The sequence below is a fragment of the Durio zibethinus genome, chromosome 24 (genome assembly GCF_047325235.1).
Source record: "Durio zibethinus cultivar Kanyao isolate XHJ-2024 chromosome 24, ASM4732523v1, whole genome shotgun sequence".
Lineage (NCBI taxonomy): Eukaryota > Viridiplantae > Streptophyta > Magnoliopsida > Malvales > Malvaceae > Durio > Durio zibethinus.
In genome coordinates, this window is record NC_143185.1 from 19,629,475 (window position 1) to 19,654,379 (window position 24,905).

Genomic DNA, 24,905 nt, shown 5'->3' on the forward strand with positions numbered 1-24,905 from the left:
TTTTACTTTTTTTTTTCATATTATTTTTATATTATATTACTATATCATATTTTAAATTATTAAATCTATTTAAAAATAATTTTTAGCTTCTAAAATTCTAACTGGAGATGAGTTCACTTTTAAAAGCTACAAAGATACAAAAGAGGGAGAATGGGTTTAAAAACAGCTAGGATTTCCACTTGGAAACCTGATCACTTTGTCTCAACAAAAACTGTTCATGCTACACGACAAATTAAGCAATAAAAGATTCTAAACATAAAATGTTTTATAAACCTTAAAGGTGAGGAGCTGGGAAGACAAAGTTAATTAAGTACACCATGATATATAAAACTCTAATAAATCATATATATACAACCAGACCATGATGTTCATTAATTGATTACCATAATTTTTAGTTTTCCTTCGTAAGGATTGTTTTTTATTCTTAATTGATCTTTTAACTTTCTAATCCTTATTTATTTAATTATGTTAAATTTTATCGAATTTGTAACTTTTAAGAATTTATTTGGTAGGTATGCCATCTGAACTAATCTTCCATTGGCAATATTGAATAGATTGTTGGTAGTATTAATTAATCCAACACCAAAAAATATAAGGGTGATTCTGCAGCTTATCACTCTTCAAATGTTAAGAAGAGACGAAAAAGAGATTAAATAAATGATGAACAGTTGCATGGCCCATGCAAAGTACTGTTGTGAGAGTGACTATAAAGTATAAACATAGGCTCTATGTTGTGCGCGCATGTGATGAAGAAAGACGTGAGAATTTTTACTCCTTTATTTACTTTTTGTACATTGTCCCTCTAAGAAATCCTATTTAGTGTTTCACCCCCTATTCACTTGGTCTCTGACCTTCTATAAATTGCACCCTGAGAAGGAAGAGGTCTATAAGCAAAGTTGCTAATAGCTAGGTGAGTCTTCTTCCTTGTTTTCCATACTTCAGCCAAAGCTTTGCTTGGTTAATTGCTTGGCTATCTTCCCTCCCTTTTTCCCACTCATATATACATTCACTAAAACCTCACATTATGGCACAAAACAAACTACTCTCCATTCTTGTTCTCCTTTTACTAGTTTTCTTCTTGGAAATTCAGTGCGTTGTAGGAAGGCATTTGATATTTGACCGAAACCAAAGTTTCCAAAAGGTCAAAACTTACGGTAGAATCCTAGCAAAGGAAACAGGGACAATTCTTGATCCAAAAATTAATGGTGTTAACATTAATAAAGCACCTGTTGCCAACACAAAGTCTCCACCTTCACCACCAAATGTGGTTATAGGAGAAACCCAAGCCCCGTCACCCAAAAATGTAGACGACTTCAGGCCCACAGTTCCTGGACACAGTCCTGGAGTCGGCCATTCCCTTCAAAACTAGGTCAACAGTTTCTTATGGAGCATTACTGCTCCATCTCCATGTTAATCTTCGCATGGCAGACGGATGGTATTTTAACATGAATGATGGCAAAAAGTTCTATCCTGGAAAAACTTCAGCTTATTAATTAGTTTGGTTTCTCTATTTGACATGTCTTTGGTTTCAATTTCAGTTTGAGGTACCTTAAGTTTGAGTATTGTTTGGAAGGGAGGAAAACAGTCATTTGTATTTTGTGTGTTGTAGATAAAGCAGAAATCCTGAGAGAGAGAGAAAAAAAGAAGGATTGAGCTTTTGGGAGGAGAGAGTCTAGTCCAAAACAAAAGAATTTGTTATCTTCCCAATTAGTGTTTGTAAAAATATTTTGTGAATTCAATGAGCCAATGAAATTCATGGGTTTATATAGCTGTTCTTTGCCTAAATGTTACTTTATTAGTACGCAAAACAGTTTTAAAGTATAACACTTTCATTAGAAGTATTTCATTCCTGCTACGACTGGCATATCTATTAAACACAGTATCATTAACTGCGAGATTCAAAAGATTGATGAGCAAAGTGATACAAGGTCACTTGCAATTTCTTTTTATCTCTAACAATTTGCAGTTCGTTATGGTTTGTATTCTGCAACGACTGGCATATCTATCAAATACGTACATATATTTTCTGGACATTATGGTAAACGAACCAAAGGCACTCTTTCAAGGCAAGTATATATAAACCATAGTCCAACACTTCTAGTTACTTGACGGAGTAACTTCTTATTCTTTATTTATGTCACTTAAGATGTCAAACTCTTCTAAGTTGCATGCATTCATAATGACTTGAAGTTCCAATAAAGGATTTGGGGTTTCATATTTAGTGCAATCTTAGAAAAAAAGTGAACATTTTCTTTAGTACACAGAAGGAATTAACATTACTCTATGCATATATGTACTGCACAATACTCTGTACAATGAACCTCGACTCAGATATGTGAAGTATTGCAGTACCTGGAACAGCTATTAAGAATCATAAGATCATATGCATGAGAGATTCCTACTGCTCGAACTGAAGTCTGAAGTCAATTTAACTTTAAAACTGCAAAGTTGCATTTTACAGCCTAGCATGGCTGAGAATCAAATGTTTTTGTTCCCTTGTTGTGACTTTGCGAAGGGTAAAAAAGGTTACTAGCAGTCTCTTTTCTCTGTATATAAAATAGTGCTAAAAAAAGATTCAGCGCCAGAGGCTGGGGACTTCCTCAGTTGGAGGAACCAACCACAAAAAAAAGTCCTTCTGCAGGAATATTCTTCATCACCAATTATTCCACTCTAAGTGGAGGGGTGAAGGGTTTGAGGGATGGCGAATTGAAGCCCATCATTCGCTTCATTTGACTTGATCGACCACGCCAAATGCATGATTTCTTTAGTGATAAATGTAAGTGGGGGGACCTCTCTTATGGTTGGTGCCCTTGACTTTTTGATTAATTATGAGCATGCTGATAGACTTACCAAAATCACAAAATATAAGCATTCTAATAGGTAAGACAAACAATCGATCACACCAATGACAAAGAGTATCGATTCCTTACACAAGCATGAACTATTTAGTTATATATTATGTTATATAATGAATTTGAACTCACAAATTAAACAACAATTAATTCAAATTTTGCATTCCGATTGAAGCTTGAAGTAGTAGTTCCACAGTTGAATAGGATTATTTTTTCAATGATCAATACCAGCAGGCTCCACTGTTAAATTTTAGTACTTTTTGATTTTGTTTAAGTTACCTAATAAAACAGCAAAGCTTTTTAGAGATAATGGACGGATCTCAATTGTTGATATGACATGCCTTTGATTTTTTTTTTTGGTGGCATGACATGTACTTGAGTTTGATAGAGAAATAGCTTCCACCCCCAGGAGAGTGAGAGAGAGGGAGAGAGAGAGAGAGAGAGAGAGAGTCAAACCTCTAGATCAAATTCCATAAAGCTAGCATTGGAGGGTCAAATTTTTGCTTTTAGAAACCTCAAAAAGCAAGATTCATATCAATATGAACTTATGACGCTGATATTTGGTCAAATTCCGGCTGTCCTATGAACCATCCGTTATGACCCGTGATACGACTTTTTCCTTTTTTCCATTAGTGGAAGCTAAATAGAACCCAGTTGTCTTAATTAAAACATTTTCATCACTATAGTGCTTACACTAGAGATTTGGCTTTTTTTTTTTTTGATGCGGAAGAATAGAAACGTAACCCTGATAAATTGGTGGTATTGTTAGGGCAGGGCCCTTTCATTTTAGTGACTCCGGGTGTAAATCTACTGTCGTTGATCAGTTATACTTCTGGCAACAGCTTAGCTCGAGTAATATAATTGGTTGGAAAGGTTAATTTTCGTATAAAAAAAGTTAAGTTGGAGAGAAATGCTCTCCGCTAGTTCCACTTGATTGATTTTTCCAAGGCCGTTGAAGTCTTATGATTTCATTTTGCTAGTCTCGTTTATAATTAGTATATTTTTGTTGGATTGTAGCACTACTACACTAGTAAAGGAATATACTGAGAAATTCATTTTGAGCACCTTTGCCTTTTGGATCAATTGATCATATTTGATACCCTATCAAAAAGCTTATTAAAGCGTCTGTTAAACAAAAATCACCGATGGTGATTCAAGAATATGAACTACATTCAAAGAAATTAAAGGTCTAGTTAATTATTTATGGTTTCCACCAGAAAACCTTTAACACGCTCAGCCCAAATATCATTTCACTTGAATTTGTCGACCAAAAGAGTTCTAAGCTTTGCACAACAGCCATCAGTATATAATAATAATACTATTTATGCATTTGCAAGTGGAGAAGTACAGGAGAATCCCTACCTTTTTGGTGCATTTCGGTGGTGGGTAAACCAAAACGGTTTTCTCTTCTAAATTCTAATGTCTGTCATTAAAAATTTGATTAAATAGATTGCCGTACGTTCTCACCGAATTGAAAAGATAAAACAACATTTCAGCACTATGAAAGGTCAAGGATCGAGCTTCAAATTTCAATTGATAACTTTGTTCTTGAAATTAAAAAAAAAAAAAAGAAGTGTTGCGGTAGCCATTTTTTCACCCTGAAGTTCTTATTTTACTATTATTGTTAAGTGGGGCATAAAGAAGAATAGCCAAAGATATATATGGATGATCTTTTAAAGTTTCTAGAATTTAAACCATCCATTATGCAATTGATGCCACACCACTCGTTCAGGTTTATGAAGAATTAGCGGTTAGGATTCTTAAAAGGGCTTAATTCCTGTAAATCCCAGGGAAGATCAGAAACTCACTCCGTTAAATTGCTTAGTTATACCTTCTTCCCTCTCATCTCTCTCGATCCTATCTCTGGCAATTTGATTAAATTCCCTTGACAGTCATTCAAGTTATTTCCTACTTAATTATGGAATTGAGAGGCACGCATAAGTGTGCTGTTTTTCTTCTTGCAGTTATTGCCTGCAGCCACTTAGTCTTCTTAGTTGAGGGAAGACAAATAAAATTAGTAAGCAAAAATGATTCAAAGCAAAGCAGCAAGACTGACAACTCTGCAATGCACAATGAAGGTCATCTACCAGGAGCCCTAGGTTACATTCCTAATGCTGCCCACTATTCAGTATCAGGAAAGAAAGAAGTATTGCCACCCCCTATACCAACTAAAAGCTCAGATTTTGGTGATTCAGTTAGGGGGTACAAAAATGATTTTCGGCCCACTACACCAGGGAACAGCCCTGGTGTCGGACATTCTTTTGAAGAAGATGATGAAAATATTGAACAACAACCAGGAAGCATTAGCTCGAGTATTGATAAGCATTCTATTGCAGGAGATAAAGAAGATTTCCGACGTACGAACCCAGGGCACAGCCCTGGAGTTGGTCATGCTTTTCCAAGCGAAAATTCAGAACCAAATGCCTAGACATGTCAACGCCCCTGCAGGTGATTTAGGTATATTTCCTCAGTCTCATAATTGAATCAGAAAGAACCTGTTACGTAGGAATTGCATGAGTCCTAGGTCCAAAGACAGAGATTTGAATTCAGCTGTAAAAAAAGTAATTGTCCCAAAAGCAAACTGGTTTGACGCTTGTAACTAGTAGTTATTTATCCATATGTATGTCACTATGTCATGTACTGTCCATTACTCTTTGCAATGTCTTCTTGCAATCATCTTAATAAATTGTTTCTGATATTAAAAAAAAAAAAGACCGCCGCCCATGTGGCGCAGCCGCCATTTTAATCTTAACTACTCACTTGCAAAGCTTGAGTGTTGTTTCTATCAGCCGATGAAATCTCTCTCTTCTTCTGCTGCTTTACATATGATCTAAATTTAATTCAAATAAAGCTTTATGTATATATATGTACGTATGTAGGCGCTTGTATAAATGAGTTCACGAGTGTGTGAGGGGTATCAAATAAAGCATATATATAAAGCTTTTCCATTTGGGGCAAGAAGAATCCTAAGCAATTATAAATTAAGGAACTCCGAAACAGTATGAAAGCTAATATTTAGGATCGGAGTATAATAGCATTAAGAAATGGAGATGAAAAGGGACCCAGCTGGAGAGGAAGAGCCAGTTAAACTCTTTTTTCTTGATTATACTAAGGAGAAAAGGAAGAGTGCCGAAAGTGATCCCTTAGTGCACGTGACATGAATGCCAAAAGCCAACTAACTCTGGCCCTCAGTACAACTGTAGATTTCCATAAATATATATATATATATATATTTTAAAGCAAGACAGAAGATAAATAAATTAACAAAGCCATAATAAAGAGTTCAAAACACAAAAGCAAAGTAGCAAAACAGAATGTATCAGCAAAGTTCAAAAGTAGGAAGACAGAGCTTGAGTTCTTTGATCACCAGATTTTGTCAAACCGCAATTTAGTTAAGTTCCCTAGAATTTGAGAAATGAAAGCAACTTTATTTGAGATTTGAGATGCGCTAATCATTTGGTAATTTTTATTTTAATAAGGTAATTAATGTAGTAAAAGGTTAAGCAGTTAATATAGGACTTTTAATCTGTAAACTTCCCTTCTTAGTTGATAAAGCAGATTACAGCAAACTGAGGGCTATGTTTTTTCTTGTTAACAACAAGTTCAAGACCTAAATCAACTTACTTGTTTGCTCGACCACAGCGACTTAATCAAACCAAGAGGCCCCAAGCTTAGTTCGAGTGCGTGCGTAATACAAACTGACTGCGGAAAGTAGGTTTATATTAGAACTTGGAAGGAAGCAGCCGCAATCTTTGAAGGGAAGATTCCCATGGAATCTTGTATCCTCACCGTTTACTTGCAAAGATTCCTCGCAAAGAAATCAATAATAAATGTTATCATACGTTCTTAACCACTTTGTCCTATGGTATGGGGCATCTGACAAGTTGTCAGAAGCCAAAAAATGGAATCCCCAGGCCGGTGCCCCAACCTGCCAGTGTTACAAAACCTTTAATAATCGGTCAAAAACTTTTCCATGTGCGATCATTTTGGGCTTTTAGCAGTAAGTACACTTTAAAGGGAATCTTTGAAGGGAGGATTCCCATGGAATCTTTTATCCTCACCGTTTATTTGCAAAGATTCCTCGCAAAGAAATCAATAATAAATGATATCGTACGTCCTTAAGCACTTTTGTCCTATGGTATGGGGCATCTGACAAATTGTCATAAGACAAAAAATGGAATCCCCAGGCCGGTGCCCCAACCTGCCAGTGTTACAAAACCTTTAATAATCGGTCAAAAACTTTTGCATGTGCGATCATTTTAGGCTTTTAGCAGTAAGTACACTTTAACAACTGTGGTTGAGATTGACGATCGATATTTAAGCTCAAGTTAATAGATTTTATTTGATTAGCAGAGGGGGAAAAAGGGCCTCATAGATTTTTGGGCCTCATAGAGTTTTGGGCCTAATAAATATCCAACAGCTAGCTAATGGTCGTTTTACGTCAGTTTTAAACTATGAACTAAGCACCGACAAGAAAATTACAATAACTTGTGGCTTCCAATTTTATTTCATGAAAATAAAATAAATTTCACATCAATTAAAAATAAAATAAAATGATTAGCTCTTGAACTTCACTTGCAGCTGGGGACAAGAGAAAAAAAATTAATTTTCTTTTTTTGTTGAAAAAAATTAAAACATATTAATTAATCAATCTCTTCAATTACAAAAAAATGTGTTTTGCTTCACATAAATTTTATATTTGGAGATTAGCATAAAAAATAGATCAATGATAGAAATTGAGTCAAAATCACCTACATTGAGAAGAACCAACTTACAACTTCAACTATTCTTTAATTTATTGATGAAAATATGATTTTAGTTGTCAGTTTAGTACCATTCTATAAGCAGTGGAAGCTGACATATTGTCTTACCTCCTGGAAGGAAAGATTATTAATATAAAGGGCTGGAGGCGGACAATCACAAGTACCGAAATGCTGCCCAAACACTTCTTTTACAATTTTTCATTTACATATATACATGAATGCATTAGGTTCTTCCTTGATACTTGAGGCTTGAAAAATAGGTTCTTCCTTGATATTTGAGACATAACAAAATGCCTCGCATTTTGCATTGTTGCCAGTATTAATTAATTCAACACCAAAAAATATAAGGGTGATTTTGCACTATATCACTCTTTAAATGTTAAGGAGAGACGAAAAGGAAATTAAATACATAATGAAATTGCATGGCCCACGCAAAGCACTGTATAAGGGTGATTTTGCAACATATCACTCTTTAAAAGTTAAAAAGAGACGTAAAGGGGATTAAATAAATAATGAACAGTTGCATGGCCCATGCAAAGTAATATTGTGAGAGTGAATGACAATAAAGGATAAACATAAGCTCTATGTTGTGCGCGCATGTGAAGAGAGACGTGAGAATTTTTTCTCCTTTATTTTCTTTTTGTACACTGTCCCTCTAAGAAATCCTATTTAGTGTTTCACGCCCATTCACTTGGTCTCTGATCTTCTATAAATAGCACGCTGGGGGAGGAAGAGGTCTATAAGCAAAGTTGCGAATAGCTAGGTGAATCTTCTTCCTTGTTTTCCATACTTCAACCAAAGATTTTCTTAGTTAATTGCTTGGCTATCTTCCCTTCCGTTTTTCCACTCATATATTCATTCACAAAACCCTCACATTATGGCCCAAAAGAAACTACTCTCTATTCTTGTTCTCCTTTTGTTTGTTTTCGTCTTGGAAATTCAATGCGTTGTTGGAAGGCATTTGATATTTGACCGAAACCAAAGTTTCCAAAAGGTCCAAACTTACGGTTAAATCCTAGCAAAGGAAACAGGGACAATTCTTGATCCCACAATTAATGGTGTTAACATTAATAAAGCACCTGTTGCCAACACGCAGTCTCCACCTTTACCACCAAGAGTGATTATAGGAGAAACCCAAGCCCCGCCACACGAAGATGAACACGACTACAGGCCCACAACTCCTAGACATAGTCCTGGCGTCGGCCATTCCCTTCAAAACTAGGTCAACAGTTTCTTACACAGTGCTGGATCTATACTGCTCCATCCCCGTGTTAATCTTTGCATTGCAGACAGATGGTATTTTAACATGAATGGCGACAGAAAGTTCTATCCTGGAAAGACTTCAGCTTATTAATTAGTTTGGTTTCTCTCTATTTGACATGTCCTTGGTTTCAATTTCAGTTTGAGGTACCTTAGGTTTGATTGTTGTTATGTGGCGTCTGGGTTTTTCAGGCCTTACTTTGTATCAACTTTTCATTATTAATAAAAGTTTGGTTTGACAAAAAAAAATGGTTTGGGTATTGTTTGGAGGGGAGAAAATAATCATTTGTCTTTTGTGTGTCCTAGATAAAGTTGAAATCCTGAGAAGAAAAAAAAAAAGGGGATTGGGTTTTGGGAGAGAGTCTAGTCCAAGACAAAAGAATTTTATTATCTCCCCCATTAGTGTTTGTAAGAATATTTTGTGAAATAAATGAGCCCATGTGTTTTTATAACTCCTTCTTTGCCTATTGTTACTTTATTAGTACTCCATCGGCTTATTACGAAACTCAAAACAATTTTAAAACATATCACGTCCATTAGAAGTATATCTTTTCCGCTACGACTGGCATATCTACATACAATATCATTAACTGCACGATTCAAAAGGTTGAAGAGCAAAGTGATATAAAGTCACTTGCCATTCCTTTTTCACTCTAATAATTTGCAGTTCCTTATGGTTTGTATTCTGCAACGACTGGCATATCGACCCAGGCAAATGCATGATTTCTTTAGTGATAAATGTAAGTGGAGGGACCTCTGTTTTTGTTGGTTCCGTTGACTTTTTGATTAATTATGAGCATGCTGACATACTTATCAAAATCACAAACTATAAGCATGCTAACAGGTAAGACAAACAAACGATCATACCAATGACAAAGAGTATGGATTCCTTACACAAGCATGAACTATATAGTTATATATTATGTTATATAATGAATTTAAGCTCACAAATTAAACAACAATGACTTCAAATTTTGCATTTTGATTGCAGCTTGAAGTAGTAGTTCCAAAGCTGATTAGGATTAGTTTTTCAGTCATCAATACGAGCAGACTCCACTGTTAAATTTTGGTGGAGTATTACATATAATTAAACAACAGAAAAAAAAATCCATTTATTGTTAAAAATCGAATAAAAGAATGAGGCATGCCCATGTGATTATCCTTGCTAATCGTAATAAAAAAAACTATACATACACACACCGTAAAGATTAGAATTATAAAACAATAATAAATCTAAAAATTAAAGCATAGAAAGGATTGAAAATAAATAAAAATCTTGATTAGGTTTTTGGTGCTCACGTGCGCTCAAATATAGTGATAGATTGATCGTTAAGTTAGTTTTAATGACTGCTATTTGACTTACTTTTGATACCTCCCTTGGATTCATTAGTAACGATAATAATATATTCTCTAATTTAATCTTAAAAAGGAATTGCTTTAATTAAATTAAGGGTTTTGGTAGGTTCTCGTAAATGTGCCCACTTACTTTTCTATTTATTTAATGTTTAGTTTGATCTTACACGAGAGAGATAGAGAGAAGGACTAAACCTTTTGGGATTTTCAACCACAAAAGTTGCAAGTTGAAGCATGCATTGCTATATACGAGTTTAATTTAATCCTTTAAATATCACATATTATAAGTAATTGCACAAAATTAATTTATTCAAATCTCGAATTTAAGTAATTATAAGTAATTGCACAAAATTAATTTAGTCAAATCTCGAATTTAAGTAATTAACCACTTTTTCCCTTATATAAACAGTATTAAACTAAAAATATTTTTTCTAGCTTGATGTTGTAAGTACCACATTTCATTTAATTTTGTTTTGTGCAAAAAATAATTTGATCACCACTCTTTCAACTGACAGACTACAGATGGTATTGGACTCTGATATTTTTGGACTACAATTTGATCACCACTCTATTTTTGGACTTGTTTGTGGGATGAGATAATGGTATCGCCTTATCTCTTATCAATGAAAATCTATTATTGGCTGAGAAAAAAATAGAGAGATTAAAATGTTGGATTAGAATATTTATCTCTTGGAGGGGTTGAATGCTTTTGTATATATTGAGAATTTTGATTAGTTGATAATTCATTTTGAACCAAACTTTAATTCTTCTTTCTATTTCACCATAAAATAACTATTTTTAAAGCAAAAGAAAAAAAAAAAGCATATCACCTAACAATCTGATACCATTATGCTTATAAAGATAGTACAATTTATTGAATTGGGATTATGGTGCGCCAACCCCAACTATACATGTCTCATGGGATCATATATGTATCAAGGTAGCTTAAGATCTCACCTAACCTGAACTCATATCTCTCTAGATTGCAAAATTCATCATAAAAATCCATTATAATTAAGAAATAAATATTTTAAATAATTATCAAACTAAAAATTTCACAACCGATATATATAAAATAATATATTCTTTGTTTATAATAAATTCATCCAACTCTTATGATGTAAACTTGAGATTTTCGTTGCCATTTTTTCCTTTTATCCCTCTTCATTTCGGCTTGGCTCAGACAATGAGGTCGAACCAATACTTTCTGTATTATGCAGGCCACAATAGGAATCCATGATTAATCTAGAAAGTGATTCTATGCAACAAATATTTTATATCTTGGGCTTTGTAGTCCAAGGGCTGTTTCTGCTCATGTAGGCTCATGTTAGCGGATAAGTTGGTCATGTAAGGTCAACTTCTTGGTCCGGTTTATGCTCCAAGCAATGTTAAAATTTCATAAAAAGTTGTCTAGATTTACCTTCCTATTACAGGAGTCAACCAATTCACATTTGTATATATTTTTAAGCCCATTCTTATCTTTATGGGCCCAAAAAATTTCAACGTACAGTCTACTGTCAAGGGATCAAAGGACTAACCATTAAATTCCTGCCAAGTAGCCGTGTAACCTTGTTTTTAATTTCTTTTTAATTTATTGATTTCCTCCTTTTAATTGTTTGAAGGTCCATTTGAAATTTGGATGCTTGCTGGGACACCAAACGGGGCCTGAATTAACCCCCTTCAACTAGTTGTTTTACGCGTAAGCTTTGATAAAAGGCATAGACAAAACATTCAACTTTTGGCAAGTCATTCAAAGCTAAACATGCTACAACGTACAAAGAGGAGATTTTGATGGGTGTTCGGCTTTTGGCCCAACGAGTTGCGCTTAGGGACGTCAATTTATTAATGTTAAATAAAAATTTTTGAATTTTTTATTTATATAAAAATAAAGGTAGATATTATATTATGAAGATTAAGATGAACATGAGTATGGATATAAATATAATTTTAAAATTTTTTATTGAATATAGAGATGAAGACGGATAATATAATACTCCTTTTGTATCTTTACACATACTTTACATATATGTTTATATATATTTAGTAAATTTATTTTTTATTAAATAATATAAATTATTATTTTAAATTAATTAAAATTAATATATTTTTATTTAAAATATATACTAATATATTTATATAAAAAATTGCATAAATATGTAAGATACAATTTTTTTAAAAAAAGTTAAAAAAAATATTTTGATTTTTTTTTTTTAAGTTATGGTTATCAAGATTACTCGTACTTATTAAATATCCAAGGGAATAGAGATAGTGATAGATTTAAAACATTCATTAGATATGATATAGGGATAGATATAATATAAAATTTCAAAGATAGGATGAAAATCTTTTATCCGTCCCATATTTTACCTATTAACATTTTTATTGCCGTTATATTGGGAGAGTAGAAAAATAAAAAAATTATAAGTAGCTTATGTGGTAGCTTGTATGGCATCTAATCTAGTAGGAAATCATTATATATATATATGCTATTTAGAGTGATAACAGTTTAGATTTGATTAAATTTAGTTTAATTTTTTTGAATAATGATAAATTTATGAAATTTTAAATTCAATTCAAAGTCAAACTCAAGTTTCATATTATCTGAATTGAACTAGATCTAAATTGAATTTTATCAATGCGGTTTAGTTCATTGATTTTTAAATTTTTATATATTATTTTAATATAAATTTAAATATATTTAAATAAATTTGAGTATAAAATAAATAATTTTATTTTATAAATTTTTTTTAAAAAATAAGATATTAAAAATATATAATTTGATTTGATTCGATTTTTTTTATTTTTTATTTTTGAATCTAAATATAATATATATTTAATATTCAAATTTATTCCAAATTGAATATAAAAAAATCCGAACCAACTCAAATACTATAATTTTTAATCGGTTTTCAATCTTTTTAATTTTTTTCTCAACGTTCGGATCTAAGATCCGATCCAACATAAAATAATATTTAAACCTAAACCAATCGAACTTAATCAGTAAGATGGAGTTGGTTTTGAGGTCACTCGAAACATTTGCACTTGCATGTCGCTTATTTGATATAGTGTTTACAGTCAGAATAATTTTCGTTTATTTTAAAAGACAATTAGGAGAAGAGTAGAAGAGTATGATTTTTATTAAAAACAAGGGTTGACAAAGCAAGACCAGTGCAAAGGTAACAGTACAGCAACGAGAAAATAAAACATGTAACAATAATCGATCTAGTTGTTCTTTTCATTTGCCTTACCGGGCCTAACCAGAACTCTAGCAGCCATGGCACTGTTCGATAGGGTTGCATCCTAGAAAAAATAATTAAACAAATAAAACAGAATCCACCGGAGGTAGAACTGATCGATCTAGTTGTTCTTTTCATTCGCCTTACCGGAACACTTGCCGCCACAGCACTGCTCGTTAGGGTTGCATCCTAGATAAAATAAAAATAATGAATAAATAAATACAAAAAACAGCAAAAAAATTCCATCGGATGTCATATGATCGATCTAGTTGTTCTTTCATTCGCCTGACCGGAGCCCTAGCCGCCACAGCACCGTTCGTTAGGGTGACATCCTCTCTGGTATCCGGAAGCGGGCGGTGGGCAGTTCTCGGGGTGACTAGGGCTGCATTCCGGAGCCATCCTCCGTCCAAAGGATCCATATCCGAACGATGGAGCCTCTTGGGTGCCCGCCGCAACGTGCGCCAACAGCACCAGGAGAGATATAAAGAAAAAGATTACTCCTTTGATCATAGACAGAGTTTATGAGGGAAGGAGGGGATGGAGAGAGAGGGGAGAGATGGCACCAAATAAAAACATTTGTTTCTATAACTATTTATAGATTTTTTAAAAGATACTCCCGTTTCTAGTAAAAAGTGCATTAAACATAAAACGGTTCTGGAAAACATGATTCCCATAGCAACAACGGAGAAATACTAATAGGCGGTTCTTCGAAAAATAAAAAGGAGGAAGAAAGGGAGGGTTCCATTTTAGCCAAGTGATCCGCACAAGTTGGCCACCCTGAAGTTATGTGGAACAAAAGGTACTCCTGTTTCGTGTCTTTGACGAAACGTTTTTCCGCAGATTTTTTTAGACAATTTACCCAGCTTGTTCACCACAATTTCGATATTGCCACAGTTTCGTTATCCTGTCAAAATAATCAATCATGTTGACCCTCTTCTATTCCAATTCCGACATTGTCCAATTCATCAAGAATCTCTCTCGTGGCGTCCATCTGTTGCAGGAAAATGAATGAATATACTGGTTTCAGTTTTCAATATTATTTTCTTTTCAATAATTTTTCCTTTTTTGAACGCTTGCAAGGCTAATTTATTTTCTAAAATCCATGCCTCGGGGCTTCGATCCGGGTTACGTGAAAAATCTAAACTACTTATAATTGAACACTGAATTTTATTATTATTATTATTATTTTTGTTGTTGATGTTATTGTTTTGCGAAAGGGTTTTTTAATAATATTATGTTTACTTTTGCAGTATAGTTAATTCCTTTCAATAAAAGAAGTTTTGCAAAGTTCTGCTCATTTCCAGAAAGTTGAAGTCAAAAGATTTGAAAGGAAACGTTCGATTGAAAAAGGTAGATATAGATTGTTGGGCTAAAAGCCTCCAATTCAATCGTATCAGTGGAAGCGAAATCAAATAATAAATCAAATATATAAGAAATAATAATTTAACGTGATTCGGTCCAATTGACCTACATCTACATATAAAAAAAAAATCCACTAATTATAAAGAATTACAAATATACATCAAATCATCAATCTCACTTAACAATCAATACTCATAAGACACTCTCAATCTCCTTTAGTCCTATAAAGTATTCTCAACCCTAACAAATACAAACTCAAACCCTTATGCACCATTTCAACATAACAAACACATACCCATATGCTCCCATACATCATACCTATGTGGACCCTCTAAGTCTCTTCTAATCCATTTACAAATAAACATACACACCTATAAGACGTAAAGCCCCAATACTCCCTCTCACTCTCCTCTAGTCCACTCACAAACAAACAAACATACACATTCATAAGACGTAAAGCCCTAATACTCCTATTAGGTGTCTATCTTACAAAATCCTACAACTTTCTTACATCTTTTTCTCATACCTAACCCTATAGAGACTTTACCTATTTATAACCATACAAACTTGCCCATTAAAAATTTCTCTCCTCTTAGAATTCTTCTCTTATAAGTCAAACTTGCCTATTAAGAATCTTTTTTCTTTTAGAATTCTTCTCTTGCAAGTCAAACTTACCTATTAAAAATCTTATTTCTCTTAGAATTCTTCTTTTGCAAGTCTTCTTGTCTATCAAGCAATATCTGACAAATCTCAAATAAATCTCTAACAAATCTCAAACAAATATCTTATGAGATTTGAGTCATTATTCTCAACAATCTCCACTTTGACTTAAATTTTATCAATAATCTATCTTCATGCTAGACATACTTGGCTTCACATGCAATAAAAGTCTCACAATCATTTTCTCTTGTGTGTCTTCATGTTTTATACAAACCAATCCTTAATCTTCAAAACTTAAACTCGAACCCTTCTCTTGAATCGAGCTCTTCTGAACTTGACTCTTCCCATGTCTCAAACCATGCACTTCCCACATCTTAAACCTTTAGTTCTTTCCACATCTCGAACTTTCAACTCTTTCACATATCGAACCTTCGGCTCTTTTCATATCTTGAATCTTCAACTCTTTTCATGTTTCGAACCTTCAGCTCTGATACCACTTGTTGAGGAACACTACAACTTTGATATCATTTATTGGAGATTACCACAGCTCTGATACTATTTGTTGGGCTAAAAGCCTCAAATCCAATCACACCAGCGAAAGCGAAATCAACTAATAAATTAAACACACAAGAGACAATAATTTAACGTGGTTTGATCCAACTGACCTACATCCACGGATGAGAAAAAAGATCCACTAGTTGTAGAGAATTACAAACATACATCAAATCATCAACCTCACTCAATAATCAATACTCATAAGACACTCTCAATCTCCTCTAGTCCTATGAAGTATTCTCAACCCTAACAAACACAAACCCAAACCCTTATGCACCCTTTCAACATAATCAAATACATACCCATATGCTCCCATACATTATACCTATGTGGACCCTCTAAGTCTCTTCTAGTCCACTCACAAACAAACATGCACACCTATAAGACGTAGAGCCTCAATACTCCCTCTCAGTCTCTTCTAGTCCACTCATAAACAAACATATACACTCATAAGACGTAGAGCCCTAATACTCTTATGAGGTGTCTATCTTACAAAATTCTACAACTCTCTTACATCTTTTTCTCATACCTAACATTGTAGAGACTTCACCTATTTATAACCATACAAACTTACCCATTAAGAATCTCTCTCCTCTTAAAATTCTTCTCTTGTAAGTCAAATTTATCTATTAAGAATCATTTTTCTTTTAGAATTCTTCTCTTGCAAGTCAAACTTACCTATTAAGAATCCTCTTTCTCTTAGAATTCTTTTTTTGTAAGTCTTCTTGTCTATCAAGTAATATTTGACAAATCTCAAACAAATCTTTAACAAATCTCAAACAAATCTCTTATAGTATTTAAGTCATTATTCCCAACACAGACTCCGCTGAACAATCAGAATTAGGCTTCATGAAAGAAAATATTTTTTTTGTTGAAGATATTTTTCAAAAAATTAAATATTTTTGTTATTTGAATATCATTGAAGAAAATATTTTTTATTGTTTGGATTGGAAAACATTTTTCACCATGGTTATTGATTAATCTTTAAAATTATGACATTATTCAATCATTTTTTCTATCTCATAAAAAATCCATCAAAAGTTAAAATCACAAAAAAAAAAAAAAAAGAGTTTATCCAAAACTCAACAATTTTATCATACAATTATTGGTTTTCCAAACCATTCTAATTTACATCAAGTCAAAAGATAAGAGCATGTTTGTGATTTTCTATTTTGTGGTTTTTTTTTTTTAATTTTTTTTTAAGATTCAAAATAAAAAAAATATAAAATATAAAAATGGAGTCTAAAAATCAAAATTTTGAAAAAGCAGAACCTGATGCTGGGGCTAAAGTTTCTTATCCTTTTTTTTTCTTGTTCATCCTTTTTTATGTTTTTATTTTTATATATTTTTTATACTTTGTGGGTAGCCAAGTTTCTTTCCTACGTATAAAAGAATATATGAGGATAAAAAGAAGATGAAATAAAAAAAAAAGGAATAGTGAAGAATGAGGTTTATAAAGAATAAAGGAGATATATGAGTTTTAATGGTGACCGGAAATGGGGAAACGGTAAGGATTTGGAAAAGGTTGTGGGTTTGTTTGAGAGAGATTGGGAATGATAAATTGACAGTGGTTTGTAATATTTAGGAAATTATCTTTCGTTGAGAAAAAAAATAATTTTTGTGTGTTAAATTTTAATTTTTTATTGATCAGAAATTAATTTTTACTGATCAATTCATTTTGAACTTTTCAAACATTAAAAAATACAAAAAAATTTTCAAAAATTATTTTCATGACTATCAAATGGAGGTTAATGTCAATTTTTTAGAAATAGAGACTTTTTTATAATATCAAAATTTGAGGTCAATTGGGTGGTACGAATCTTCTTTTAGAAAGTCTACCCCTTTGTTTTCAAACTTGTTTTTTGGGCAACTCTTTATTACTCAAAATAGATGGCAATCAGTTCGTTTTCTGCGTAGAGTTTATGGCTGATTGGATGTTGGGTTATGAACAAAATTTTTGGTCGGAAAGGGCCCATGGGAAACTGCAGCTGTCATCACTTCCCCGAGGGCCAAAACTCGGTTATACAGTAAGCCACGTCACCTTATTCTTTCAACTCCAAACCGATAATTTATCATTTCAAATTGCATAACTCCATTTGATAATTGAAATAAAATTGAATTACTTTGATTTAAAAAATGAAAACAAAACACCTTTCACATCTGTTCAAATTTATGGTTGCAAACAACCTTAATATTTAGCCCATAACCATAAAGCTCGTTTTGATTGTATTATTGGTGGGAAAAAGAGTGAAGGAAAGCTAAACTCAAGAATAATAAACAAAAATTATTTGATACATTTTTAATGAAAATTTTTAATTTTAGGAATTAAATTAAAATTTGATACATATTTTTTAATTAGTTTTTTTAAAATTTTAATATATTCTAAAAATATGTATCATTTTATTAATTTTACTTATGAAATCTAAAAATTTTATTGTCAATATATTCAATAATTTCTCAAACAATAATAGTAATTTTCTTTTAATTTCTTAATTCTATAGTATTTACGCTATTATTAAAATTTCTATACACAACTTAGTTGGAAAATTACCAACAAAGTTAAGAAAAATATCAATATAATTATAAAATTCGGACAATTATGTCTTTTCATATTTTTATTGAAAAAATTACTACTTTTGCATAAAAAAAAATCTAACTTCTCTCTTTTATTTAAAAAAAAAAATTGGTGGCTGTGTAAAATTCTAATTCTTTTATTATTAGTCATTTTTAAGTGCAATAAGATAAGCCTTTTTTGGATTACATAAAATTAGTTATTATGAATAATATAATTTAAGACTAAAATGATTGCCTAGTTTTCTTTTTCATTTTTGTATAACAAGTTTGCTTTAATATTTTATTTAAATAACCTCTGGAGTAAAATTATAAAAATATTTTGAGTGAAAAATAAAAAGCAATAGAAATATATTCAAATTTTATTAGATTAAAATATTAATTGTATAAAAGTAATCATAAAAAAAAAATAAAAAAAATTATCTAATACATTGACACAACTTTTTCTAGCATTGCTTTTGCAGGAAACTGTCGAAATTGCTGTGTATATGATAGGACAATAGTTTGTACTTTGCATTGGATTGAGTATTGACGGCATTTAGGTTGCTATATGGTTAGTTAATGGAGAATTTCATACAAAATCTGACTGCCTTTTGATAGGATTGAACAGACTCCCCCGACATGTGAAGTTCTATGATTTTTCTTATCTCAAATATATCTTGTCTTTTCAGCTTACTTGGAATAGTTTCTTGTCATTATTTCTTTTTTTTTTTTTCCCATGTAGCTTCAAATTAGTCTTGTTTTACATGTTTATGATTTCAGTTATCAAATGCTATTAGCTTTGATGCTTTTTGTTTTCAAGAATCAGCAACTTTCCTATTAGGGTTAATTTCAACCGTTTAAGCTTTAAATAATCTGTTCACAATTTAGTCATATGAAAAGGACATGGTTTCAGAATCAAGAATGGAAACCCAATCCCCTGCCCTTTGTGGTGTGGCTTTGAACCATTGACTTGTGGATCAAGACTCACAAATTAAAATGAATTCACTGCCTGATCTTAGTGGTTTTGTTCTTAATGTTAGTTTCTGCAACCTATGCATGTATTATATTGGCAAAAAAAAAAAAAAAAAGCTATAAATTACGCTTGGACCAGGTTGAAAAACGCTTGTGATCTAGTTATGTCACGTCGAAAAATATTATAAAAAAAGGTTACTACATATTATTAATTTATTTGTATAAATTTTTTAAAAATAAAATTTGTAAATTTGAACTTTAAAACTTTTTTAAAAAAATATTTTTTACAATTTTAATTTAAAAAATAATAATGAAATTAATTGTGTTTGATAAAACATAAAACATGAATAATCAGAATAGGATAGACATATTAATTTATTTAGACGTAATGAATAGAATGATTGATAAATAATTTATAAATAGATTCGATTTTTATTTATTTATTAAATTTAATAAATGATTATATATAATATTTTAAAAGTTCGTTAACTAAATAAAGAAATTATATATAATAAAATTTGTTCATGTTTATAAATATGCTTGATTTTATTTGTTTATATTTATTTATTAAATTTAATAAATAATTATAAATAATATATTAAAATTAATTAAATAAATTAGTAGGTTACAAATATAATAAAATTCATTAATATTTTATTTCTTTATACTCTTGTTTTGATTCTAGTGATTAAATATATTAATTTTGAACTCTCACTTTATATAAAAATAGAAAATCTTAATACTAGTTAGATAATCATAATCCTAATTTTATATACTGAAATTTATTACACTAATGGTTTGAAACGGTTCGATTCTTAACCTTTTTTTTTTTTTTTGTGCGAGAAAGGAACTGTTATATGTGTAACTTAGCAAATACTACGTAAAAAAACAACATAACCAGCAACGTTCTCCTGCATCAGTGATTTACCAAAAGAGGGAAGTTCTTGAAACAGAACATAAAGGACCTCATTACACCTCACACTTTTACGTCAAATTGTACTTACGTTGTTGTACTTACATCAATGTCTGAGTGGAGGTGCAGCACACCAAACATCTTCACCAAACCACCTTCCCTTTGTCCGAATTCCTAACATTGCCCTCACTGGTTCAAGACGACGACACGAATGACGAAGACTGAGACGACGACCTTGAATCACAAGCCGTGCGGTGGCAACATCTTGTTGGCGGTAAAGAAATCTCCACCAAGGGTAAAATATACAATTCAAACCAACAAAACTTAATTTCGTCAGTCAATGCCACAATGACCATTAAGAAAAAATTTTTTAGTTACTTTTGTTTTGAAAACCTAAAGTCTTCTCGAATATCCGCATGAAACTTTGGTTGGACTGCTTTAGCATTAAATTCCAATTTCACCCATAAGCCTGTGTAAGAATCTAATTCGAATAAGCTGCACGGTGACTTTTTAAAGACTTGATTATAATGGACAATCTAGTAATTTGGAATCTTTTTCCTTTTCTTTTCTCTTTTTTGGCGGTCATTCATTCGCTGGTATCAGTTGCATTTCGGTTCCAAAGCTTATATTTTAGGTTGGCCACAAAACTCAGGAAAAAAAAAATTCCCTAAAATTCACCAAATCAGTCCAAAACCTCATCTAAATAACAAAAGTTGGTTATCTAACATTGTATCCATGAGTTTTCGTCAATTCCTACAGATGGTGCTAATCAAAATTATATTTCTTCATGTAGAGGACCTTTACTAAGTCAGAAGACTACAATTGTTGGAATGAAAAATAACAGAGAGGTGACCAAATTAGGTTCTTTTGACGGTTTATCTTCATCTAATGTCCATATAAGTCATTCTATAACGGATTGGGGACACAAATATTTTTTTTTACCTTCAGCGGCTTACTTGACTGTAGCAAATACATGCAACGACAGCCTTTTACATGTCTATGAACCATTCAGTACCGATGTACGGTTCTATCCCTGCAATTTTAGTGAGGTTTTGCTAGGACCTGGTGAGGTAGCTTCAATATGTTTTATTTTTTTACCTAGATGGGTGGGCTTGTCATCAGCTCACCTTATCTTGCAAACAAGCTGTGGTGGTTTCCTGATTCAGGCTAGGGGGTTCGCTGTTGAGTCCCCATTTGAGATTCGGCCATTAGTAAGCCTGGATATTCCTTCTAGTGGACAACTGAGTAAGAATTTGTCTTTGTTCAATCCTTTTGATGAAACCCTTTATGTGGAGGAAATAACTTCATGGATATCAGTTTCTCTGGGGAACTCTACCCATCATATGAAAGCAGTTTGTAGTATAAAAAGATTCCAGGGGTATAATGGGCACAACTTAGTGCTGAGGATTGGTTGGTCATGAACACTGGTAAATTTGGTTTTCACTTATGGCTATGAGGCCAAACAGTAAGAGGGAGATTAATACTCAAAGCAGTGATTACCTGCAGCCATTTAGTCTTCTCAGTTAAGGGAAGACAAATAATCGGTGAGCAAAAATGATTCAAAGCAAAGCAGCAAGACTGACAACTCTGCAATGCACGATGAAGGTCATCTACCAGGAGGCCCGGGTTACATTTCTATTGCTGCCCACCATTCAGTATCACGAAAGAATGAAGTATTGCCACCCCCTATACCAACTAAAAGTTCAGATTTTGGTGATTCAGTTAAAGGGTACAAGAATGATTTTCGGCTCACTACACTAGGTAACTGTTAGATAAAACTCAAATTCTAATTGGGAATAAGTTTGAATTCCAATAAAATTCTATTTCTATTAGTTAAAGAATTACTTGATAATTAAGTTTATTTAAAGATAAATATTTTTAATGGGTAAGAGTTTTCAGTAAATAGAAACTCTTGATGATCAAGTAATAAAGTTTTATAAATATAAAATGAGTATTAACTTTTAGAATTATGAGAGAGAGTTATGAGATCTTTATACGGGGATAGATTTGTAAGGATGTGAAAAGAATTTATTTGAAAAAACACGAGTTGCATGGGATAAAAGATATTTCATAGGTTATACATTAGGGATCATAAAAATTAGAATTGTTTCAAGGGCTCAAGATTAATATTTGTTTATGATGTTTTGTACCTTTTGTAATTTTTACGTTTATAGTAGATTTTCTTTCTCATCCATAGGTGTAGATAATTGAACTGAACCATGTTAAATATTATCTCTTACATGTGATTTATTTCATATTGATCTTATTTTGGAACTTGTTTCTACTTAAAAAATTTCAACAAATGATATCAGATCTAGGTTGCTAACATCACCTTATGAGCTGGGTATAGAAATTCTCCCCTATGGCCCGATGTGTGAAAATGGGAGATTGTTGAGGTTATCTCACATCAATTATGGAAGAGGATTTATTGTTGTAGATTGTATTTGAGAGATCGAAGATATGTAAAAGAAGATGAGTTGCAACAAGATGTTAGTTGCAAGTGGAGTCAATCGAGTGAAGTTGATTTAGTTGCACATAAGTATTGACCATCTTATTTGAATTAGATGGAGTTAGCACTAATTATATCATGTGTAGTTAGGATTTCTTGAAGGTCAATATAATGGTAGAATTTGTGTTAATGTGGATATTTGTTAGATATTGATTTAAATTTTAATTGAAAATTAGTTTGAATTCCAGTAAAATTCTATTAGTTAATGAATTACTTGATAATTAACTTTATTTTAAGATAAATATTCTTAATGAGTAAGAATTTTTAGTAAATAGAAACTCGTGATGATCAAGTAATAAAGTTTTAGAAATATGGAATGAGTATTAATTCTTAATGGGTAATAGTTTTTAGTAAACAAGAACTCTTGATGGAATCGAACGTGACAGTGCTGCTGGCAATAGTTGAAGCCCTTTCTATTGTGACTAACGCCAATCTGGATCCCTTGCCTGATATCATTATCGAAAGCAACTCCAAAGTTGTTATAGCCTGGCTCAACAAAATGAATGCCCTTGGAAGTATAATGATTGCTCAATAGGCTGTACGATATCTTCGTTAGGATTAAGGACATCACTTTTGTACATGTTTTTAGAGAAGCTAATTACTTTGCAGATTCTCTAGCTAAGATGGGAGTGCACAGATCTTGCAATTTTATAGCTTGGCTGTAACAACTTCTTTTATATGAATAATATTTTTTTAATCTTCCAAAAAAAAATTGGAACTCTTGATGATCAAGTAATGAAGTTTTATAAATATAAAATGAGTATTAATTTTTAGAATTATGAGAAAGAGTTATGAGATTTCTATATGAGAGATAATTTATAGGAATGTGAAAAAAAATTTGTTAGGAAAGACATCGATTGCATGAGATAAAAGATATTTCATAGGTTACACTAGAGAGCATGGAAATTATGATTGTTTTAGGAGCTTGAGATTAGTGTTTATTTATGGTGGTTTATATTCTTTGTAATTTTTACGTGAATTTTTTTCTCATCTATAAATGTAAACAATTGGGTCAAACCACTTAAATATTACTTTTTGCATGTAATTTATTTTGTATTGATCTCATTGTAGAATTTGTTTTTGCTTAAAAAATCTCTTTCCTATTGTTGAACATTCTTTTGAAGAAGATGATGAAGATATTGAACAACAACCAGGTAGCATTAGCTCGAGTATTGATAAGCATTCTATTGCAGAAGATAAAGAAGATTTTCGACGTACCAACCCAGGGCACAGGCCTGGAGTTGGTCATGCCTTTCCAAGAGAAAATTCAGAATCACATGCCTAGACATGTACATGCCCTCGCAGGAAATTTAGGTATCTTTCCTCAGTCTCATAATTGAATCAGAAAGGACCTGGTTTAATATTCATGTAGGACTTGCATGAGTCCTAGGTCTAAAGACAGATTTGAATTCAGCTATAAAAAAAAAAATTGTCCCAAAAGCAAACTGGTTTGATGCTTGTAACTAGTAGCTATTTGTCCATTTGTATGTCACTATGTCTTGTACCATGTGTTACCCTTTTGCAATGTCTTTTTTCAATCATCTTAATAAATTGTTTCTGATAATTAAAAAAAGGGGACATCTACCTATGTGGCGCAGCCGCCAGTTTAATCTTAATTACTCACTTGCAGAGTTTGAGTGTTGTTTATATCAACTGATGAAATCTATCTCTTCCTCCTTTGCTTCTGTATATGTTCTACATTTAATTCAAATAAAGTTTTATGTATATAAATGTACGTAGGTACACACATGTATGTACGTGCATGTATAAATGAGTGCGTGAGTGTGTGAGGGCCATCAAATAAAACATATAGATAAAGCTTTTCCATTCGGGGCAAGAAGAATTCTAAACAATTATAGATTAAGGAACTCCGAAAAAGTGCGAAAGCTAATATTTGGGAAATATAATAGCATTAAG

General features: G+C 32.1%; 1 protein-coding gene across 1 annotated transcript; it reads left to right on the plus strand.

Moving 5' to 3' along the window:
• The first annotated feature begins 4,594 nt into the window (after nucleotides 1-4,594).
• On the plus strand, nucleotides 4,595-24,273 carry LOC149512024 (uncharacterized). The gene is made up of 3 exons (XM_089753962.1): nucleotides 4,595-4,894; nucleotides 5,000-5,254; nucleotides 24,116-24,273. The coding sequence occupies exons 1-3, from the start codon at nucleotides 4,771-4,773 to the stop codon at nucleotides 24,271-24,273; spliced, it is 537 nt and encodes a 178-aa protein (XP_089610088.1). The 5' UTR covers nucleotides 4,595-4,770.
• Nucleotides 24,274-24,905: the final 632 nt, after the last annotated feature.

Coding starts and splice junctions, on each gene's coding strand:
- LOC149512024 (XM_089753962.1), top strand. CDS start 4,771: ATGGAATTGAGAGGCACGCATAAGTGTGCTGTTTTTCTTCTTGCAGTT. Junction 4,895..4,999: donor CAAAAATGATTCAAAGCAAA/GCAGCAAGACTG, acceptor GAAAGAAAGAAG/TATTGCCACCCCCTATACCA. Junction 5,255..24,115: donor AGTTGGTCATGCTTTTCCAA/GCGAAAATTCAG, acceptor CTTTTGAAGAAG/ATGATGAAGATATTGAACAA.